This window comes from Schistocerca nitens, chromosome 1 (assembly GCF_023898315.1).
Source record: "Schistocerca nitens isolate TAMUIC-IGC-003100 chromosome 1, iqSchNite1.1, whole genome shotgun sequence".
In the NCBI taxonomy this organism is placed as follows: domain Eukaryota; kingdom Metazoa; phylum Arthropoda; class Insecta; order Orthoptera; family Acrididae; genus Schistocerca; species Schistocerca nitens.
In genome coordinates this window covers 355,708,152-355,731,776 of record NC_064614.1, presented here as the reverse complement: position 1 = coordinate 355,731,776, position 23,625 = coordinate 355,708,152, and the positions used below count along the sequence as shown (strand labels likewise).

General features: G+C 44.0%; 1 protein-coding gene across 1 annotated transcript in view; it reads left to right on the top strand.

The window, feature by feature from the left end:
- The first annotated feature begins 4,832 nt into the window (after positions 1-4,832).
- Positions 4,833-23,625, top strand: part of LOC126248822 (eIF-2-alpha kinase activator GCN1) — a 282,568-nt gene continuing 263,775 nt past the window's right edge. The window contains exons 1-2 of the mRNA XM_049950239.1: positions 4,833-4,987; positions 5,065-5,167. Of these exons, the coding sequence (XP_049806196.1) occupies positions 4,973-4,987; positions 5,065-5,167 (118 nt within the window). The 5' untranslated portion in view covers positions 4,833-4,972. The remainder of the gene's footprint in view (positions 4,988-5,064; positions 5,168-23,625) is intronic.

The window sequence follows — 23,625 nt, the reverse complement described above, 5'->3', positions numbered from 1 at the left end:
TCAGAATTTTAAAGAGTGTGTTCTAGTCAACATTATCAAAAGCTTTCTCTAAGTCTGCAAGTGCTATAAAAGTAGATTTGTCTTTCCTCAACCTATCTTCTACAAGAAGTCATAGATTCAGTATTGTGTCACGTGTTACCACACTTCTCCAGAACCTAAACTGCTCTTCCCCAAGAATGGTTCCTACTAGTTTTTCCATTGTTCTGTAAAGAATCTGTGTTAATGTTTTGCAGCCATGACTTATTAAACTAATAGTTTGGTAATTTTTGCAGCTGTCAGAAACTTCTTTCTTTGTAATAGTAATTAGTACATTCTTCTTGAAGCCTGAGCGTATGTCGCCTGTCTCATACTTCATGCGCACCAGATGTAAGAGTTTCGTCATGGCTGCTTTACCAAGGCTATCAGTTGTTCTGACAGAATATCGATTTGGTTCTTTCAGTGCTCTGTCAAATTTTTCTCTGTGTATCATATCTCCCATTTCATCTTCAGCTGCGTCCTCTTCCATTTCTATGATATTGCCTTCAGGTTCATCTCCCTTGTATTGGCCTTCTATATATTCCTTCCAACTTTCAGCTCTCCAATCTTTGCTTAGGACTGGTTTTCAATCTGAACTCTTGATATTCCTACAGCTGCTTCTCTTTTCTCCAAAGACCTCTGCCGTGCAGGGAACCATGGAATCTGAGGTGCCTTGCTATGGTTTGTGCGCCCCCCCCCCCTGTTGGAGGTTCAAGTTCTCCATCAGGCATGGGCATGTGTGTTGTGCTTAGTTATTTTAAGTTAGATTAAGTAGTGTGTAAGCCTAGGGACCGATGACCTCAGCAGTTTGGTCCCATAGGAACTTACCACAAATTTCTGATTTCCAAAGACCTCTTTAATTTTTCTGTAGGTGGTATCCATCATTCCCCTAGTGAAATGCGCTTCTAAATCCTTATAGCTGCCCTCCAACGATTCATGCTTATCCATTCCGCACTTTCCATCAATATCATTTTTAGATGTCTATATTTCATGCTACATGCTTTATTTGTTGAATCTCTATATTTTCTCCTTTCATCAATTAAATTCAATATCTCCTGGATTTCTACTAGGCCTCGACTTTTTACCTATTTGATCCTCTTCTGCCTTCACTCTTTCATCTCTTAAGGGTACCCATTCATCTTCTACTGTATTTATTTTTCCTGTTCCAGTCAACTATTGCCTAATAGTCTCTCTGAAGCTCTCAGTTACTTTTAGTTCTTTTAATTTATCTAGGTCCGGTCTCCTTGATTTCCTACCTTTTTGCAGTTTCTTCACTTTTAATCTTCAGTTCATAACTAATTCATTGCGGTCAGAACAAAGCTGTGTAGTTATATTAAGGAGATACCCACAATCGACAGTGTTAGCAATCTAAGAAGGGTGTTGCAGAATAAGTGTTTTTGTTGGCTGCGTTCTCATCTTTGGATATTTACATATGGTTCTTACAGGTGTTATCAGGAGGAGAGGTCGTGGAAGTACTTGCAGGTGAGGAGCCCATTGAATTGGTCTATATCAGTAGTGTAACTGCTAAGGTTGTTGGCCTACAGGTATTCTTATGTAGCATTTGTTATGCTGTAATGCAAAGAAAGCTGTGTTCAGTCCAAAGTTCATTTGTACACTGCAGTGCTTTACAATGCATGGTTGTGTGCCCTTGACTTCCTCCCCCTTCTGAACCGACTTCTGCAGGCAGTTAGAGAGGGAGCTACATTTCAACATGTATTGTGAAACACAGTACAACTTGACTTGGAATTTTTCTCATTGTCAGGGATGAAAGAAGTGGTAAGTGACAGAGAAAATCGTAGGTCCAATGGGGGATTCAATCTGAAACGTTCAGTTTTGTAGTCTGGAACTTAATGAACAGAGCCACTGACACAGATATCTGTACAAAACAATAGTACATTATTTATCAAATAGAAAATGCCAAGGAAACAAACACTAGTTGTAGAATTCTGTAGAAGAAGTAAACAAAGAAAATAAGGTGGTACTCTACATTATTCTTTATTTAAATCTTTTCCATCTGTTCTGCACAAAAATGTCTCAGTGTCAGTGTGATTTAAGCTGCAGATTGAATGTAAGCATTATTTCACCACCTTTCATTCACGCAAATTTAGAGTTCCACAGATAAATCTATTACCTACAGAAACACGGAATATTCGATTATCACTCTACGTCTTTTATACATCATCACAGTGGTAATATTTGGTGAATTTCAGGTATGCAGTTCAAAACGTGGAAAATTGAAAGCCAAAAAGACATTTTAATTCTAAATACATTGGACCTTTTACCGAGTTCATTAGCGCTGCTACGTTGTGATGAAGCTCTACAGATTTCCCTGACCATGTGGCAAGGCCATGCACCTGTTACCCCATACTCAGTGAGTGAGTGCCGCATAATACTGAGTGAAGATGGATGATATCGAGAAAGGTTGCTACATGATGCATGCTTCCAGAAGAGTGTACAAAGCGAGTGATGAGCAGACAAACACTACTCACATTGTTTCACCATACAAATGCAGTGTGTGCTAGGGACCCCAGAGCTCTCCACACTACCTCTGCCACCACAGCCAACAACTTCTACATTTCCATGTCTCTGCATACTGCTGGATGTCCCCAGTTCTTCTAACTAGGCGACCATACATGATGATTTGACGGGGAAGGACCTTGCATCCCAGATGGGCGTCTTTGAAACCCCACCAGGGAGCATGGAATCAGACCTTGGTCGTTATACAGAGCTGTTCCATCTGCACGCGCTAGTGTAGTCAGTTGCAGTGCTACTCATCATTCGGTAAGGCAGTCAGAACTTGTGGCTGCACTATAAGTTCCACCACACAGTGACAGCGAAGTCAGTGGTATATTCCCTTTGCTGTTGCATCAAAATCCACTCTTGGTTCTTGGTCTCTGCTTTCACTATGTCTCCGGTTTTTTCTCTCTGGATTACTCATTAGACTTTGTGTATCTATAGTGCCATCATCACTTGTCCATTTCCTCAGTTTTTCTCTTTCTTTTTACGCTTGGTGTCCGTTCTTGATGGCCCAGGCTACTTGGTCAAGTCTCAGTGTGTTTTCTTCCTCTCACTGCAGTCTTCTTTGATTTGGATCTTTCCTAGTGTCACATTTAGATGATTCACTTAAATAATGAGGTATATTGATGATAATTCTTGTATTACACCGTCTAGTAGCTCGAGCTTATGGGCATTTCTGCTCATTTCCTAGCACATACTGAATTGTGTCACAGTTCATTACACATTCTCCTCCAAAATTCTTATCAAAGACCACAATCCTCTTGGAAGGAACCTGTCTTCTCTTCGAGTTTTCTTGAAGCATTCACATGCTTGTCTGTATGTGTTGGGAAGTGGAGCACCATGATCTAACTTTCATCGCCATTGAAACGATAATTCCTTGAACATTCTTGGACTCAACGGTTGCCTGGCATTTGAAAAATATCATTGAATTAATAGTAATACACATTTACTGTAGATAATAACACTACTCGTTACTAACAAGTTAAGTTCTATAGTTTCCTTTCTGACTTCACTCTCTCGTGTTATGTTTCAACTTTGTTTTTATAGCCACAAGAAAAAGTTTAACAAACATAGCAAACCTTGTAGTAACCAAAGCTCAAACATTCACCATCTGTAGATCTCATAAGACAGGACTGAATCAGTTTCGTAGACAATCTCCCACTTCTTACGACCCCAGCTTGTGTAGAGTAGTGACGGTGGCGGGGGTGAGGAGGGGGGCAGGAAGAGCAAGACAGAGCACTTCACTCCATCGAATCTGTATTGCAGAGTTTTTATTCATTATAGAATTCTCATACACCTTTAGAAGTAAGTGGATAACCATCACTTCTCTTTGGAGCAACCTACAAAAGTTAGTTCTTGTGGCATGATGTAGGGTTCGGTTTTGGACCTTTGTTATTTATTCTAATGATAAAGAATTTTCCATTTTACATAAATTTTCTTTCCACACTCTACACTAATGGTATCACTTTTTTCACTGTCACTTCACATGTTGATAACCTTCAAACAATGATTATAGACAACCCATCGCAAGTGTCAACCTGGATTTGAACTAATGAGCTGAAGGAATGAATACCAGCTTAGACAATCCTGTCAAAGCTGGTATTCTGATAAATCATTCTCTGTAGAAAAGTGAACACTCTCATGGCACTAGAAATGATATGCATATTAACAAACCTTAATGTAGATTACCTAAATGACAGAACAGCTATGAAGTTGTCAGTATTGCAATGTTCAACGAACGAGGAATGGTAGAAGCTCCACTCGACTTATTTGAGCACAGATTGTGCAGTTGGTTGGCCATTAATCCTTTTTAGTCTATTAATGAATTTTATGCGTGTGAAAATGTGACAGCACACTGGTAATTGGTTGCAGAGTGTACCGTAATTTTTGTTGTTAATGTAAGACATTTTGTTCAAATTTGTTTTTACCTCAAATAGTACACTTTATTGAAAACTTATATTAACTTATAACTGTTTTATCTTTTATAAAATAATCTCTTAATGTGTGCTTTTGCTGCAGTACTGCATGTTTACATACAATTGTAATTTGGCGTTGTGTATTGCTGTAACAGTTGAACGACAATAAAATTATCTTTATTCATTGATGTCGAAACTAATCAACTCATTAACATCAGAGTCTTGTCCCCCCCCCCCCCCCCAGCATAAATTCTCGCGGACGTCCATGCCCAGTGGTTAACTGCATGGTCTCGATCATGCGATCTTTGATGATGTGAAGACAGATATCTTTGCCGAATACATGTTTCAAAGATATTGGATGTAACATACCGTTACATCTCTGGTACAGTGATTTCTCCGTCGTGTTTCGTGTGCGAGTGTTTTCAAATTAAAGTTCGCTTCTATGACAGAAAAGGCGTTCTTACCTTTAGATACGATTTGTAAATCATCTTGTGATTAAAACAAAGCATTTAGTTTATAGTAAAATGGCTGATACAGAGGTATAGTGTTGTCACGTGGATTTGTGTTGTATTGTAAACAAGAGCGGTATGTCTCAAGTTACACATTTCTCTTGCAGTTGGCAAAAGCGTTGAAAGATCTACACATTCGAATACAAACAGCAAGCCGGAAAGAACGGAAAACAACTATTGACGATGTAGTTGACGTCTTGTCAAACGAAGGTATGTCTTCGTTTTTGCAGATGTGACACTGACCGGTAGACTGTGTTGATGTAAACGTCATTTAATCAACGTATGTTGTGGAAAAACTAAGAGAAAGTTCCCCTTTGAGTCATATGATAGTGTATATAAGTATGTTTGGAAACTTGTCTTCGTAACCAACCAGAACAACTGGTCAACGTTGAACAAAGTTATTTGTGCTAGAAATATTAATTTACGGACATATAAAGAAGAAATTAAATGTGGATTTTATTCTGCTTGTGCACCGCGAATCGGTCCATTCCTGGTGTAATTCAGAAATTGCTTAGCACAATGCTTAAGGTGCCTTTCCCTACTAGGTAGTGATTTGAGAGAGGATTGTTTTAAAGTACTATCTTCTATTAAAATCAGATTTTTCTGGCATGTTCATTTGTACTCAATCTGTATTTGGAGTTGGAGTTGAAGCACGATCTGCCCAGTTGTTTGTAATAGGGAAATTACTGATCGCTCGCCTCAGCAAACTGTATTGTATTAAGAATTTATGCTGTCATTATTTTATAATAGTGAAGGAATATGGCATTTTCCCAAAAGTATAGCATGTCATTGTTTACCAATAATCGTTTCGATTGCAACCTTGTATTGGGTTATGCAGAATCTTATAATATTGTAGGCCTATGTGAAATAAATGTGAACTATTTCCGAATGTATTTCTTCACCACTTTTAGTTTAAGCGTTTCCATATTGCGAGGCCTTGTCTCCTAACATTTTATCCCCCTACACTTTTCTCCATGACGAAATCGATTATTCATTGATGCCACAGGATGTGTGCATCAAATGAGCTCTTCCTTTAGTCAAGTTGTGCCATAAATCTGTTTTTCTTTTCCAGATCGCTTCACTACTACGTCATTAATTACTCTATCTGCCCTCTAATATTCAGTGTTTTTTCTTTTTTTAACGTATCCATTCTTGTTATACTGCTTATCAGTCACAGTTCACTTCTACGTAAGGCTATCCTCCAGACTAATACTTTCAGAAAATACATCCTAACACTTTAATTTGTATTAGTTTATGATAAAATTATCGTTTTCAGAAACTCTTTCCTTGCCATTCATGAGTGGTAGTTTTGCTAATATAATATAATAGGCTGTTTGATGAATGGCTCTCGGATCTAGGCTACAGAAAGAAAGAGATACACCTTTTGAAATAATGTAATAACTTCCCCTTTTCTTGTTTAATCCAGTCACAGTTATCTTTTGACATGTCATCTCTGAGCACTGATAATTTGTTCTGTGACCCAACATGAATTCTGTTTATTTTGATGGTGATGTTTTCTTACTGGATGATGCAGACAGTAATTCATGTCATTCATACCTTTTTGTTTGTGACTTTGTTGCCTAGTGTATTGTGGTGTCGCATTTTATCTGGCAGGTATGTTTGTAACGTGTGAACTCGAGACCACCAAATAAGTTTGTTTACTGGTTGCTCTTGTTTCGTGTGTAGTAAAATGTCTAGTGACATTTAGGATGAAAAGAATAATGAGAATGATCCAGTACTGTTGAGTGGGGCTGAAGGATCTGTTGGTTGGACAACAGTGTCAAGAGGAATGCCAGATAGAAGTGTTTGGCTTTGGCCAGTGACATAATGTTAAAGATTGCTGTCACAGATTGATCTGTAGCATAGCCCATTTGATGAAAATGTCCAATAACACTGTAGTTGCCATATTGTTTACTGTGTTTTCGTGTTTCCCATGTCACTGGTTAAAGCCGACAACTCGTATCGAATGTTTTCCTATAACCAGATGACGAGTGGATGTAGTACATTGTGTGATAACTGCTTCAAATGAATTAACGTGTATGAATAGAATTGCTAATACTTTTGAGAAAATTGTAAGATAATTCACGGATTGCTTGCGTTTCCAAGGCATGGACCACCTACAACGTGATTCTATCAGAGTTCGGAATAAACTACTGCACTAGAGTGAAAAGTTTGGCTCTTGTGGTCTAATGAACACTGAGAGCTACAGAAAATGGTGGGAAGAACTACTCCTTCCTTGTGTAAATATGAGTTCGCAGCTAGACAGTGACCATCTATTGCCACCGAATACTGCCAGAGACACCCACAAATGAGCAAACCTGACATGGGATTTGTGATGTGGTGTGCTCGTACCCAGGAACCCATTCTACCAATAGAAGAGTTGCCGGTTTAATAACCGCAAGTGTACTGGACGAATGAGATGTAGACTATCTATCGCATATTATCAGAGAAGTGTAATTCTGTCAGAGTTTGTAATGGGCAGCTGCACTTGAGCAGAAAGTTTGGCTCATGTACACTAATGAACGTTGAGGATGAAGATCGCTAACGTATTAACAATGTGTAAAAAAAAGAAATAATGGATCTGTTACATATGAGGGAAGTAAGTAGGTAGAATATTGTGGGCAGATGAAATTTGAAATTGAAATGGATTTATATACTTGATTTTGGTTGGAATCTGTCTGTGTGAATTATTTTTCCATGTTGGAACTTGCAAGTGCTATGTAGGTACTACATAATATGGCAGATGGCCATGAGTAGAGGAGACAGAGGAACAAGCCCTACTCCCTCCTGCAGGCCTGTCAGCCTGTGTCTCTGCTCTGTGCTAATGCAACAGCAGACCTGATGTAATGCTCATAAGGCTTGCTAATTCCTTCTGGTGTTTTGAGGGCAGTACTCAAACCCTGTAATGGACCAGTATTAGTCTCTTCACTCATTTCAAAAATCTTATTTTTCTTGTTCCATTGACACAGGGTTGGGATGGCTATTTATGGATTTGTAAAAGTTAATTTGAGGTGACCAGATGCCGTTTCTGTTGCCACACTGCCCCCCCCCCCCTCTCTCTCTCTCTCTCTCTCTCTCTCTCTCTCTCTCTCTCTCTCTCTCTCTCTCTGAGTGGGGTGATGCAGTGGCAGCACACAGAGTTCATGTTCCAGGGGACAGCTGTTCAAACCCCTTCCTGGATATCGCTCCAGGCAAATGCTAGGATGCTTCTTTTGAAAGGTCACAGCTCATTTCCTTCCTCATCTTTGAAACAATCCGAGCTTGTGCTTGTCCTCAAATGACCTCGATGCCAACTGGGCGTTAAATTCTAATCCCCCCACCAGGCGTAATATGTGTACCACAACTGCCTGCATGTAAGTGAGCAAAATTTTTCAAACTGTTTGTGAATTGTGTAACTGAGGTGGAACTTGGGTAGAGCCTTACATTTCCCTAATGATATGTGGAAAACAGCCTGAAAACTACATCCAGCCTACCAACACACTGACCCTCGTAGTTAATCCAGCCGACGTGTTCGATTCAGGGCTGGTGCACAACCTCCCCGTTCCAGGAGGAGGACTTTAACAAATGTGGTGATTCAGGCAGGTCTCCACTCATTTCATAATAAGAAAAGAAAACTGAGCAACACACTACAAAAAGCATTCGACAGCATGTGCTGCTTAACTAGTTGCTGCCCTGGCAGGGTCATCAACGTGGTAGTTCAGGTCCAATCTCTACAAGTACCTTGCACAACCATACTTCAAAACACCACCTCCCCCTCTTTCTTGCACCCCCCCTCCCCTCCCATGCCACATACATTTGTCACTGTAAAGTATATTCATAATAAAATAAATTACCACTTCTTGTGGAAGATACAGTGTGGAGAGATATCAATGGAAGTTGAGTCATCCCCGACAGATGCCAACTTTGGTAAATAAAACTGTTCTGTCTCTCTCCTTTTTTTATTTATGTATTTTAAAGGGAAAGAAAAGAAAACAACCCATACATTTATAATTGTCTAGATTGCATACACTATAAGATTTTAAGACACTAAAATGTGCTGACTAGTTTCAGTTGACTAAGCAACCACCTTCAGATCAGTCATGGTAAAATAGTTTCTATTATATCAAAAATGCTGCAGTGTCTATATAGCTGGGAGCTTGTGCTTATGAGAAACACTTTCAATAAAAAAGTGAATAAACCAGCAAGGTAAAATCAGCTAGGTCAGAACCATGCTTAATGAGATTGCAGTCAGTTATGAAATGCTTACAGAACTTGTTACAGCAAGTAACTTTTATAAGCTGAGAAATGTGTGCCTCCAGTAGGTTTGATCAGACTGACACACACCCATAGCCGTAGCAATTCTGAAAACACCAGATATAAATAGTTTACAGTAGCATTATACAATAGTATTATGTAATTAATAGTGAGAAAATTTCTGTTCAGATTATATAGTCTTTAAATGTTTAATAATTTACATGCACCACACACACCTGTGTGCTACATTGTCCTGGTTGACTACATTTTGCAAGCACTGCAGGTTGTGAATAAGCCACTGAACTCAAGCAGGTAGTGCCATTCGCTGGTAAAGTTTGATTTCGGCCACAGTTTGGCGGTGGTTATTTGTTTAGGTTGGCAGATGCCTGATGGTCATGTCCACATAAAGTGCTGTGGAGAAGTTATTGCAGAACTGGTATATGACATGACCACTTTCATAAGTGGCTCTCCTCTGATGGGGTAGAATAGTTCTATGTCCATCCAGCCAAACAACATCTGAGTCTTCCTTCACCAACCGGAAAGGCTCCAAGAAGTCAAACAATGGCAAGCAGTCTTCTCCTTCACTGACTCAACGGTCCTCTTCAATGGTATCACCACATTATACCCTTGCTCAGCTGACTTCCGTGCCTCCGGTGTGCACTACCAACCATTTTTCTGACCTGGACTCCGCAGGCCGACAGGAGGAGAATGCTGATGCTTCTGCAAATGTCATGGAGCAGCCAGCCTGTGTGCCCTGTAGCAGCGAGTATTCAAAGGCTGGCACTAGGCAGCCACCGAGGTGACACTCTTCTTTTCTTCCTCATCCTGACTCTCCTCTAGTGGAATGTTTGTGGTCTTCGATCCAACAAGGAGGACTTACAGCTGCTGTTAGAATTCCAGTGTCCACTTGTTCTCTGCCATCAGGAAACAAAATTGTGTCCTCACAACTGCTTTGAGCTCTCACATTTCTTCCCGGTCCATTTTGACATCCCCCCTCCCCCCGCCAAGAAGGACATCATTCCATCTCATGCGGGAGTCGTGCTGCTCACACAGGATGATGATCATAGTCAACCCCATCTCTCTGACTACCCACCTTCAAGCTGTTGCAGTTCACCTTTTCCTTCCTCACTTAATCTTTTTTCTTTGTACCGTTTGTATCCCTCAGTCATTCGATGTCACCATGTCGGACTTCCTCAAGCTTATTGGGCAGCTACCTCACAACCTTTCTGCTGCTTGGTGGCTGTAATGCGCACTGTCCCCTTTGGGGTTCTCCCAGAACCTGTCCAAGTAGTGCCTCTTGGCTGGCCTTCTCAATCAACTTAACCTCTTCTGCCTTAACACAGGAGCACCCACACCACTTCCAGACTCCATGCATACCTGTTCCTGGTTGGACCTATCCTTCTGCACTGCCCAGCTTGCCAATTGTTTCGAGTGGTCTGTTCTCTCTGACACATACTTGAGTGACCATTTCCCATGTGCTGTCTGTTTGCTGACTCCTACCCCACCTATGTGCCCACCCAAATGGCAGCTTACTAAGGCTGACTGGAGGCTTTACTCCTCCCTGACAATCTTTGATGGACATTACTTCCCTAGTTGTGATGACCAGGTAGAATATCTTACAAACGTTATCCTTACTGCCGCAGAACATTCCATTCCTCACACTTCCTCTATACCACACCGTGTCCTGGTCCCTTGGTGGACTGAGATGTGCCACAATGCAATTAGTGTGTGGACACGTGCTCTCTGCATTTTTAACAGTCATCCTGCAATGGTAAACTGCTTTTATTATACACAGTCGTGTGCACAGTGTCATCACATTCTTAGAGATAGCAAAAAATCTGGCTAGATTTCATTCACTAGTTGTTCTAACAGTTCCACTTCCTCCTCCATTGTGTGGGCCAACCTCCGATGGCTCTCTGGGACCAAGATCCATTCCCCAATTTCCGACCTGACAGTAACAAATGATGTCATTGTGGACCCTATTGCTATCTCCAACACCTTGGGCCACCATTTTGTGGAGATTTTGAGCTCCTCCCACTATCACTCTCCTTTCCTCCATCGGAAACGAGTAGAAGAGTCTCGGGCTATACCTTTATCTTGTCAGAATTATGAGTGCTACAATGCCGCCTTTACCGTGAGGGAGCTAGATCAAGTTCTCCCTTCATCCCAATCCTCTGCCCCAGGGCCAGACGATGTTCACACTCAAATGTTGCAGCACATTTCTCTTGCGGGCAAGCACTTTCTGGTTCATACGTACAACCACATCTGGGCATCTTTCCCAGACACTGATGTGAAGCCACTGTCATACCCATACCTAAGTCTGGTAAGGACAAACACCTTCCTATGAGGTACTGCCCCATTTCTGTCACCAGCTGTGTTTGCAAGGTGAGGGAACCTATGATTCATGCCTGGCTGGTGTGGTAGCATGAGTCTCGCAATTCACTAGCCACTGCACAGTGTGGGTTTCGAGTGTGCCATTCTGCAGTTGACTATTTTGTCATTTTGTTGTCCCGTGTCATGAATGGTTTTCTGCAAAAATCCCAGACTGTGTCCGTGTTTTTTGATTTGGAGAAAGCCTACAACACCTGCTGGAGGACTGGTATCCTCCATACACTCTACACATGGTGCTTCTGTGGCAACCTGCCCCGTTTCCTTCAGGAATTTTTATAAGGTTGACTTTTCAAGGTATGTGTGGGTTCTGCCTTATTGGACACCTTTATCCAGGAAAATGGTGTGCCACAGGGTTTTGTCCTGAGCGTTGCCTCTTTGCTATTGCCATTAACCCTATTATGGCCTGTCTTCCACTGGACATCTCCAGCACCCTTTTTTGCCATCTATTGCAGTTCGCCAGGGACCTGTCTCACTGAGTGGCATCTTCAGCGATATCTCGATCATCTTTACTCATGGAGCATAGACAGTGGATTTTGTTTTTCCACTGATAAAACCATTTGTTTGAATTACAGGTGGCCCAATTGGTTTCTTCCACCATCTTTACATCTTGGACCTGTTAGTCTTACGTTCGTTGAAACTACGAAGTTTCTGGGACTCAGGCTCGATAGGAAACTTCCTTGGTCCTTCCATATGTCTTACCTGGCCGCCCTCTGTATGCAGTCCCTCAGAGTTGTTTCAGTCCTCAGTGGTATTTCCTGGGGGGCAGATCAAACCACCCTCCTCCATCTGTACCGGTCCCTTGTCTGTTCGAAACTAGACTATGGGTGTTTCTTTTATGCATCTGCACGTCCTTCCCTTTTACGCCACCTCAATATTATCCACCATTGTGGCATCTGTTTGGCCATTGGTGCCTTTTGCACTTGCCTGGTTGAGAGTCTGTACTCAGAAACTGCCAAACTATAGTTGCCCTACCACTGTGACTTACCCTCAGCAGATATGCATGCCATTTGTCTGCCATGCATAGCCACCCATCCTATGCCACCTCCTTTTATGACTCCTTTGATTGCCAGTATTGGGGTGTCCCTATTGTCTGTTGCTTTCTGGCATTTTCTTTCAGCTCTTCCTCATGCAGCTCAACTTCACACTACCTGCAACTTTCCCGGTGGGCGTAAACCCTTCACCACCCTGGCTTCTTGCGGTGGCTCGTGTTCACCCTGGCCTTCATTTGCTTCCTAAGGACGCTACTCCAGCCTTGCTCTATCACCTTCAGTTTCATGGCCTTCACGATAGTAGCTTTGTGTACACTGATGGCTCTCGGACTGACCATGGTCTTGGGTGTGCCTTTGTCATTGGCACCAATGTTTTTCAGTATCGGCTTCTGGAACACTTCTCAGTATTTACAGCAGAGCTCTTTGCTCTGCATCAGGTCACACAGTACATCCAGTGACACAGGCTTTTCAATTGTGTCCTCTGTTCCAACTCTCAGTGCCATTCAAAGCCTCTGTGTGTTTTACACAGTCTATCCTTTAGTGCAACAGGTCCGGGAAAGCTGTCACTTGCTCACTCTTGAAACAGCCACTGTGATGTTTATGTGGGTTCCTGGTCACATCGGTCTGACAGGAAATGAGGGCGCTGACGCTGCTGCCAAGGCTGCAGTCCTTGTACCTCAGCCCGCTAGTTCTTACATTCCCTCTGATCTCTTTGTTGCTGTCTGTCGGTCCTCCCACGAGTGGAACAAGCTTCGTGTTACCCCCTGCGGGTCCGGGGGTTAGAATAGGCCTGATGTATTCCTGCCTGTCGTAAGAGGTGACTAAAGGGAGTCTCTCACATTTCGGCCTTTATGTGATGGTGCCCTGTAGGGTTTGACCTCCATTTTTCAAAATTTTCCCAAAGAGCGAGCCAATTGTGGAAGTGTGCCTTACCTGGTGCATCATGTCCATCGTGCGCCGAGACCTATTGCATCCTTCGTCAACGTGGATCTGCACTTCTGCTCATTCTCCAACTGTTGGGCGAGGTCACCCTCCTGGGTGCGTATTTTTCCATCAACTGTGCAGTATCCTTTTCTACGCTGATGATGATAATGGACTTGTTTGCTTAGTTGCATCTCATATCCAGTACGGTAGCCAGTCCATTGCGGTGGGGCCACCATGTACCCTGACCACACAGGGATAGCTCTGCTGTTGCCTGTGCTGTTAACTCCCCACGTATGCCAAGGAGTAGATGCCCATCACCATGGGGCATTGGGACTCTCGGCAATGGCCATCCTGCAAGGTGGCCTTTGCTGCAGCTGGGTGGCACCAGTGGGGAGGGTCCATGGTCGGAATGGGGGCATCAGGGTGGATGACATGCAATGAAGCGTAGTACATCATCTCTTGCTGGTGGTCAAACACCAGCAGTCTCCTAGCGTCATGGGCTCAATTCAAGGCACAGAAGTACGATCCCAAATTGTTCCCCTCCCTGGCTACACCATGGGAGGAACTTCAGGCTAAGGATGGCAGTGGCTCTTATTGACCCGGGTACCTTGTATGTTCGAGAGCTGATGGGGAATCTTTCATGACGATGAAGCCTCAGTTTTTTGTGGAGCATTTAGAGGACAAGTTTGGGGAGGTCCAAAATGAGATCTGTGTCAGTCTTGATCAAAGCAGCATCCTCTGCCCAGTCACTGGTGTTACTCACTTGTGACAAGCTGGGGGATGTTTCTGTAACCATCACACCCTCTAAGAACTTAAATATGTTCCAGGATATCATCTTTCACTGGGATCATCTTTTCCAGTCTGACGATGAGCAGTGCGCCAGTTTAGTGCGGCAAGGGGTATAGTTCGACCGGCGTCTCTGCCGGGGTCAGAGGGATAATCAGGTTGCCACTGGTGCCTTCATCTTGGCCTTCGAGGGTGATACATCACCCGAGAAGATCGAGGTGATGGTCTACCGCTGTGATGTAAAGCCCTATATCCCTCCCCCAATGTGGTGCATTAAATGCTGGAAGTTCAGCCATATGTCTTCCCACTGTAGTTCCAGCGAGACATGTCGGGATAGCGGACGCCCATCACATCCCAATACTCCATGTGCCTCACCTCCCATCTGTGTCAGCTGCAGAAACCACCATTTGCCTTGCTCGCCTGACTGCAGGATCCTGGACTGACCAACCTACACTGAGGCTAAGAGGAAATTTGAACACCTACATCTTGTACATATGACATCGTCTTATGCCGCTGCTACAACAGTTCTAGCCCCATCAGCTCTGCCAACCCCAGTCACCTCTCAGAGCCGGAAGACTGCCCCCCCCCCCCCCCCTCCAACCATTGGGGATATCAGTCCCCACACTTCTGTGCTGGAGAAGTGTAAGACTTCTTCAGCTCCTCTCACTACGAAGATGTCCCTTGGGTCACTCCTTTCCCAGGTTTCTGCTAGTGGTAAAGATGACACCCGCCAGTGGCTGAAGAGCCCAAAAGCAGCTGGTTGTGTCTTCGCGCTCATCCTCAGTCCCGGAGACTGAATCAGTGAAGTTCTCCCAGCCAGGGAAACCCAAGGAGAAGCAAGAGAAATCCAAAAAGAAGATTCCCAAGACCAAGGGAATTGCGGTGGCACCCACGCCACCACTACCTACAAGCTCTGCGTCTGCGGATGAGGTGGAGATTCTGGTGTCCACTGAGGACCTAGATCTCGCCAGACCCTGAGAAACAATGGATATAGACTGCTCAGGCAATAAGTCAGTGGCAGCATGTGACCCTGAGGCGTAAACTTCCCTATTGAATGTTCCAGTGGAACTGTGGTGGTTTTTCCCACTGCCTGGCTGAACTATGGCAGCTGTCAAGCGTTATACCTGCTTTCTGCATTGCCCTCCAGGAAACCAGGTTCCCGGCAATGCGAACCCCTGCCCTCTGCAGCTATAAGGGATATTACAGGAGCTGTAGCGACTATAATCGAGTGTCGGGTGGAGTTTACGTTTATGTCCTAAACTCGGTAGTCTGTAGTGAAACTGTGCCCCTTCCAACCCATCTTGAAGCTGTGGCTGTCACAATAAGGATGGCACAGGAAATAAGTGTCTGCAATGTATATCTTCCTCCAGATGGTGCAGTACCCCTGAATGTATTAGCTGCACTGGTTGAACAACTCCCTAAACCTTTCCTACTTTTGGGAGATTTTAACACCCATAACCGCCTTGTGGTGTGGCACCATGCTTACTGGCCGAGGCAGAGTTGTCGAAACTTTACTGTCTTAGTCCGACCTCGGCCTCTTAAATACTGGGGCTGCCAAACATTTCATTGTGGCTCATGATAGTTACTCGGCCATTGATTTATCAATTTGCAGCCCAGGACTTTTCCCATGACAGTTAGACGGGAGGTGAGAAAACTTGGATTTCATGGTTGACTGGCTGCTCATTAGCCACACATCACGCCGGTAAATGCCAAACGACGCCAGGTTTGGTGCGAGGATCGTAAACATTGGACGATTGAACTGTGGAAAAGTGTTGTGTGGAGTGAAGAATCACGGTACACAATGAGCGATCCGACGGCAGTGTGTGGGTAAGGCGAATGCCCGGTGAACGTCATCTGCCAGGGTGTGTAGTGCCAACAGTAAAATTCGGAGGCGGTGGTGTTATGGTGTGGTCGTATTTTTCATGGAGGGGGCTTGCACCCCTTGTTGTTTTGCGTGGCACTATCACAGCACGGGCCTACATTGATGTTTTAAGCATCTTCTTGCTTCCCACTGGAGAACATATGATGACCTGAGTGGTAGTGACCACTTCGCCATCTTCCTGTCATGCCCCGGTATCAGGCCCACGGATGCCTGCCCAGGTGGGCTTTAAAGAAGGCGGACTGGGAAACTTTCATCTCTGCTATCTCCTTTAAATCTCCCCCACACGGGAACGTCGATGTTGATGGTTGAGCAGGTGACTACAACAATCCTTTCTGTGGCAGAAATGTGATCCCTCGCTCTTTAGGGTGCCACTGGCGAAAGGCAGTCCCTTGGTGGTAGCTGGAAGTTGCTGAAGCAATTAAGGAGCATCGGCAGTCTCTACAGCGACATAAGCGGCACCCTTCCCTGTAGCACCTCATAGCATTTAAACGGCTCTGTGTGTTCATCAGCCTTTCTCACCCTCAAACAGCGGCTGGAAGGGAATGTTTGCTACACGCCACAGTGAATCCTATAACACCCCATTTACAGAGTGGGAACTGCTCAGTGCCCTTACACATTGCCCTGACACTGATACTGGGCTAGATTGGATCCACAGTCAGATGATTAAACATCTCTCATCTGACTACAAGCGATATCTCCTAATCATCTTAAACTGGATATTATGGGATGGCGTCTTTACATTACAATGGTGGGAGAGCATCATCATTCCGGTGCTCAAGCCCATTAAAAACCCGCTTGATGTGGATAGCTATCGGCCCATCAGCCTCACCAATGTTCTTTGTAAGCTGCTGGAACATATGGTGTGTCGGCGGTTGGTTTGGGCCCTGGAGTCACACGGTGTACTGGCTCCATGTGAGGGCGGCTTCCTCCTGGGTGCCTCTACCACTGATGATCTTGTGTCCCTCGAGTCTGCCATCCGAACGGCCTTTTCCAGACGCCAACACCTAGTTGTCGTCTTTTTTTTATTTATGAAAAGCGCATCACACGACCTGGTGACATTGTATCCTTGCCACATTATACGAGTGGGGTCTCCAAGGCCCACTCCTAATTTTTATCCAAAATTTTCCGTTTGGTTCATACTTTCTATGTCCAAGTTGATGCCTCCCATAGTTCTTCCCATATCCAGGAGATTGGAGTCCTGCAGGGCTCTGTATTGAGTGTATCTCTATTTTTAGTGGCCATTAATGGTCTAGCAGCAGCTGTAGGGCCGTCCGTCTCACCTTCTCTGTATGCAGATGACTTCTGCATTTCATACTGCTCCACCAATACTGATGATGCTGAGCGCCACCTACAGGAAGCCATCCACAAGGTGCAGTCATGGGCTCTAGCCCACAGCTTCCAGTTTCTGGCAGCAAAGTCATGTGTTACGCACTTCTATTGGTGATGTACCGTTCTTCCAGAACCAGAACTTTACCTTAATGACAATCCACTTACTGTAGTGGAGACATATCGATTCTTAGGACTGGTTTTCAACACCTGATTGACTTGGCTACCTCAAGTTGTCAGCTAAAGTGGAATTGCTTGTGGCACCTCAATGTTCTCTGCTGCCTGAGCAACACCAGCTGGGGTACAGATCGCTCTACGCTGCTGCAGCTCTACAGAGCCCTTTTTCAATCTCGCCTTGGCTATGGGAGTCTGGTTTATGGTTCAGCGGCGCCCTCAGTGTTGCATTTACTTGACCCAGTGCACCACTGTGGCATTCTCCTAGTGACAGGAGCTTTCAGGATGAGTCCGGTTATCAGTGTCCTGGTGGAGGCCGGAGTCCCTCCATTGCAGGTTAGGCGTGCACAACTACTGGCCAGTTACGTTGCACATGTTTGTAGTACTCCTGCACATCCGAATCACTGTCTCCTTTTCCCACCCATGGCTGTTCATTTCCCACATCGGCGGCTCACGTCAGGGCGTCCAGTTGCGGTTTGTGTCTGATCCCTTCCTTCCGAACTGGAGTCCTTGCTTTTACCACCAATACTTGAGGCCCATTCATATACACCTCCATGGTGTACACCTAGGCTGTAGCTTCCTTGGACCTTTCACATGGTCCTAAGGACTCAGTTAACCCCGTGGCTCTCCACTGCCAGTTCCTCTTTTTTCTTAACATGTACTGAGGCCATGAAGTGGTTTACACTGACGGTTCAATGGCTGATGATCATGTTGGCTTCAAGTACATCCATAGAGGACATATTGAAGAGCATTCCTTGCCCGATGGTTGCAGTGTTTTCACTGTCGAGCTGGTGGCTGTATCTCGTGCTCCTGAGCACATCTGTTCATGCCCAGGGAGTCGTTTCTTCTGTGTGCTGGTTCCTTGAGCAGCCTACAATGTTTGTCTGGACCCCAGGTCATGTCGGAATCCCAGGCAATGAACTTGCCGACAGGCTGGCCAAACAGGCTACGTGGAAACCGCTTATGGAAATCGGCTTCTCTGCAACTGACCTGCGTACAGTAGTATGGCACAAGGTTTTGCAGCTTTTTGAGACGGAATGGCACAACCTCAGTATGCACAACAAACTGCATGCCATTAAGGAGACTACGAGTGTGTGGAAGACCTCCACGCGGGCCTCTCGCAGGTACTCTGTGGTTATCTGTCGGCTCCACATTGGCCATACTTGGGTGACACACAGCTACCTTCTGCACCATGATGACCCACCTCAATGTCGGTGCGGCGCCCGGCTGACGGTGGCCCATGTCTTGGTGAGCTGTCCTCCTTTGGCTGCCCTGCAATGGACTCTTCAGTTACTGGACTCGTTGCCATTAATTTTAGCTGACAACACCTCGTTGGCTAATTTAGTTTTATGTTTTATATGTGACGGTGGGTTTTATCATTCTATATAAGTTTTCACAAATGTCCTTTGTCCCCTTTTTGTTGTCCACTCTAATGCTTTTAGGCTGGATGTTTTAATGTGGCACAGAGTGGCTGGCTTTTCCTTTTTATTCTCGTGGTGGGCCAGCCACGGTGATCTGCTCTCTTGCTTTTATCCCTTCTAACTGTTTCTTGCCTCTCTCTGTGGTTTTCTTTTCCTCTTTTGTCCATAGTATTGTTGGTTGTCCTTCTGGTTCTTCCATTCTCCTGTTATTGTGCTGTATGTCTCCTTTTTTTCTTCTTTCCCTTGTGTAATTATTTTACTGGGAACAAGGGACTGATGACCTCACAGTGTGGTCCCTGGCCCCCCCCCCCTCCCCCCCCCCACTTAAACCAACCAACCAGCCAAGCAACCAACCAAGCTTGGGGATATTAAACCTCTCCTAGCAGCTTGGATGACCACCTCTCGGCCCTCTCGCTCTGAGAAGAACGTTGTAGCTAGGTTGTATATGAGGCACTGTCTTTTTAGCCATCGCAATTTGTTAAGTGATGCTCCCCCACACTTTGTACTCATTGCGCTCAACCTTTGACGATCGGCCGTTTCCTGAGGGAATGCCCTTTTTTAACCACTAATGTTCTCGTTTGTGTTTGCTGTTTTAGTGAACTATGTGTGGGCTGTCAACCGCATTTTCCTTTTTATTTGTAGTAGCAATATGGTGACTTACTTGACTTAATTCCTTTGGCCCCTATGGGTGCATAGGGCATCCAGGAGAACTCGCCATCAGTCGCTGTCTTTGGCCATTTGTCTCAATTCTGCCCAGGTCTTTCCAACTCTCTTTGCTTCCCCTTCCACAGTCCTCTTCCATGTGCCCCTTGGTCTTCCTCTCTTCCTTCTTCCCTGGGGATTCCATTCTAATGCTTTTTTCTCGATGGCTCCATCTGGTTTTCTCAAGGTGTGCCCCAACCAACCCCACTTTCTGTCTCGTATCTGGTTTTCTATAGGTATCTGGTTTGTTATTCATCAGAGGTTCTCATTACATATTTTTTCTGGCCACCAGATATTCATGATGCGTCGAAAACATATATTTATGAAGCTTTATCCATTTTCCAGCTTTCACTGGCGTACAGAAGGACAGCCTTCGCATTTGTATTAAAAATATGGATTTTTGTTTTGTATGTGATATTTCTATTTTCCCATATTGGATACAATTGTATGAAGGCAGCATTTGCCTTTTTAATGCGGTTTTTCACGTCATCTCCAGCTCCACCATCTTCTGCCACTATTATTACCCAGATACAGGAATGAGTTGACAGTCTCCACCCGCTGCTCACCTATTAACAGTGGCACCTCCATGTTCCCTGAATTTACTCTCATTTGCTTTGTTCTGCCTGTATTTATCTTGAGGTCAGCAGTCTCTGCTTCTTCTTTCAGCAAGTTTAATTTAGCTTGAATATCAGTCAGCCTTGGAGCTAATAAAACTATGTCATCTGCAAAATCCAAATCCTCCAGACGTTCATGGATCCCCCACTGGATTCCTCGTCTCCTGCCTGCTGTGACTCTTCTCATAACAGAGTCTAGAACAAGTAGAAAAAGTGTTGGTGACAAAATGCAACCCTGCCGGACTCCAGTTGTTACTTTTATGGGCTCGTGTCATATTTCCCTTGTGGAGTACGCAGCATTTGTAGCCATCATAGCAATATGGTGAAGGCCATTTAATTCATGACCTCTTTCTCTATGGTATATTTTATAGACCTTTCTCCACAGCCCTGATTTTAGCTGTCTTCTCTTCTGTCAATTGGGATTAACGTGTAATCATTTCCAGCCCTTCTTTGTCTTCCTGTTCTACAGTTCTGATGCGGGTGTGTATCACCTTAGTTGCTTTTGCATCCTCAAACAAAACAAACAAATCAACCTCAGCCCCGAGACACTAGCTTCACTCGGCCACCTGCCTCTCTTTTCCTCTGTTCTATCTATTCTCAGTACACTTCTCCACATTGTTGTGCATTGTACTCAATTCCACCTGCTTCTGGCCAGGACAAGATAATATGTGCCACATTCCTATCCTCTGCAGCTTATGTCTCCCCCTTTGTTTTGCACCTGCTGTGCAGTAGTCGCATGTTCTTTACAGAGGGAAGGCCCTCCCATTATGAATAGTTCAAAATTTTTTCTAATCTTGAGCTGCCATTCCCATATATGCTCATCTTCGGAGCTCAATGTTTCAAATTATTCTTTGTGGTGATACTATTGCCTTTTTATCTATTTTATTGAAAATGTAAATATCTCTCTTCATTTTAGTTCCCCTCACACTGTGGCAGTCATTGTTGTTACAGCTGTTCCATGTCACCAATTCCATTTTCAATGTTGACATTCAAAAGAAGTTAGGTATGTTTGTTGCTTTCAAAGAAAGCTTTTAGTATTTTTTCACAGCTTGTCTTATCATTCCCGCTACTTACAAAACATCCCAGTCAGTTATTAACTGATTAGTCTCCTCCATTGCAGGAAGTGAGATTGAGGAATGTCTGCAGGTGTATTAATTAACTGAGGTTTTCTCTAAAGTTGTTACATTTGTGCTGGTGTCTGGTGGTCAATAGAAGGATCCAATTAGAAGTCTGTACTCATCCTTGATACAGTCTTGCTCAAACTCACTCTCATGCAGCTTCTACCACAGTGAATTTTTTTCTCTCCCTCTAACAAGGTAGATACACTATTTCCTTCCTCACTAGGAGCCTATCCGTTTAGTATACAGGCTGACTGACTTTCCCCAAGAGCACTTTGTTCAGAATTTTTTGGCAGTTGATCACTGTGACTATAATATTCTCATCTGTTGGGAGCATTTATTTGGGTCTTACTGTAAATCATTGGGGGTCTCGAAGAGTTATCATCATCTGTGTTGGATGGACCTGAACACCGTCAGCTACCTGGACAGTAGCTTCTTATATTTATTGTACTCCTGAGTCATGTCTGCCTCCGTTGCCGAGAGGTCAGTGTGTACCTGCTATTTGAAGAACCCGGGTTTGATTCACTTTACTGCCAGGGGCTTTTCCTTGGTGAGAGGACTGGAATCGGGTGTACTCAGCCTTGTGATGCCAGTTGAGGAGCTACTTGAGAGAGAATTAGTAGCTCCAAGGCCTGGGAAGCTGAGAATGTTGTGCTGACCCCATGCCCCTCCATACTGCTTCTAATGACACCATTGGCAGAGGGTAATGCGGTGGCAGACTGGTACTGAGTGGCTCGATGGGCCTGCTAGACAGCTTTAGCTTTGAACTCCTGAGTTACTCAGAGGCATGCTAAAGTTCTCAACCCTGTGGTGCAAGTTCAGAAAGTCACAACCTAGTGTGGTACAAAACCTTTGAAGTCTTTCACTTTATTCAGAACTGTGGTACTGCAATCAATTCTGGGGCCAACATTGCTGATTGTGAGCATCGTGAAAGTCTATGAACAGTGCTCATCCTCTCAACTAACTCTGCCAGTTGCTGGGGTTGGTGGCTGTGGAAATGCTTCTTCATCACAGTGAATGAGGTCCTCAGAAGCATTAAACACTGAGTGCACAAGGTGATCCTTCTTATCTGTGTTGCAGTTTTCTTAAAGAGGTTCCATTATTTACATGTGTTTGCTTCTCTCTGGCACGGGACACAGCAGGATTCCCTAGAGGTAAGAGTGTCATATTACATGTTTCAATTTCAGTTGGACACAGCAGCTCAGACTTTCGGGTAAGAGGAATAAGTGTAGTACCCTGTTCTCCTTATTCCGTGCCTCCATTGCATAAAACCTTAGACCTACTTACAACATGTGAAAGACAAGATGGGGTAGTATTTGCAGTAACTTTGGTGTAAGTGTGGTGATTAATATTGGAGAAATTAAGATTCTGTTATGATAGGAGAAAAAGGAGGGATAAAATTTCATTATTCCCAGTTGGAACTTCAGTCTGGGACTGTTGTTTTGTTGATGTTATGCTCGCTGACTTGTCTAACAAACTCAAAAATAGTGGAAATTTGTGATCTTACAAAAGGAAAGTAGGATGATTAGAGTTTAACATCCTGTCATTGCTGAGGTCATTAGACGTAGCACAAGCCTGCATTGGGTGAGAATGGGGAAGGATACTGACCATACCCATTCGAGGGAACCATCCTGGTGCCATGTAAGGGAAATGATGGAAAACTTAAAGTTGGTCCTCCCAAATATGGAGTTAGTGCCTTAACCACTGTGCCATCTAACTCAATTGGATGTTTTTATAAATGTCTAGAATTGTTAGAGCCTGTCACTTCAGAGAAGCAGAAATAAATTTATTGTCAGAGTAGGTATTAACCTATGAAAGCATACTACATGCTAGATTTTACAATGAATTGGCAGTGGGAGAATCATACATTTGTATACAAGAGAGAGTTGCGAAAGCATAAATGCTTTGTTAGTGATCCAGCATTTGTACCCAGTAGATAAAAATAGTTTATATCTACTTCTACATGCATACTCAGCATGTCACCATATGGTGTGTGGCAGAGAGTACACTCACCATATGGTGTGTGGCAGAGAGTACACTGTACCAGTACTATTCATTTCCTTTCCTGCTCATTTAAATTTGGTACCTTTTTTTCTTTTTTCTCCCTG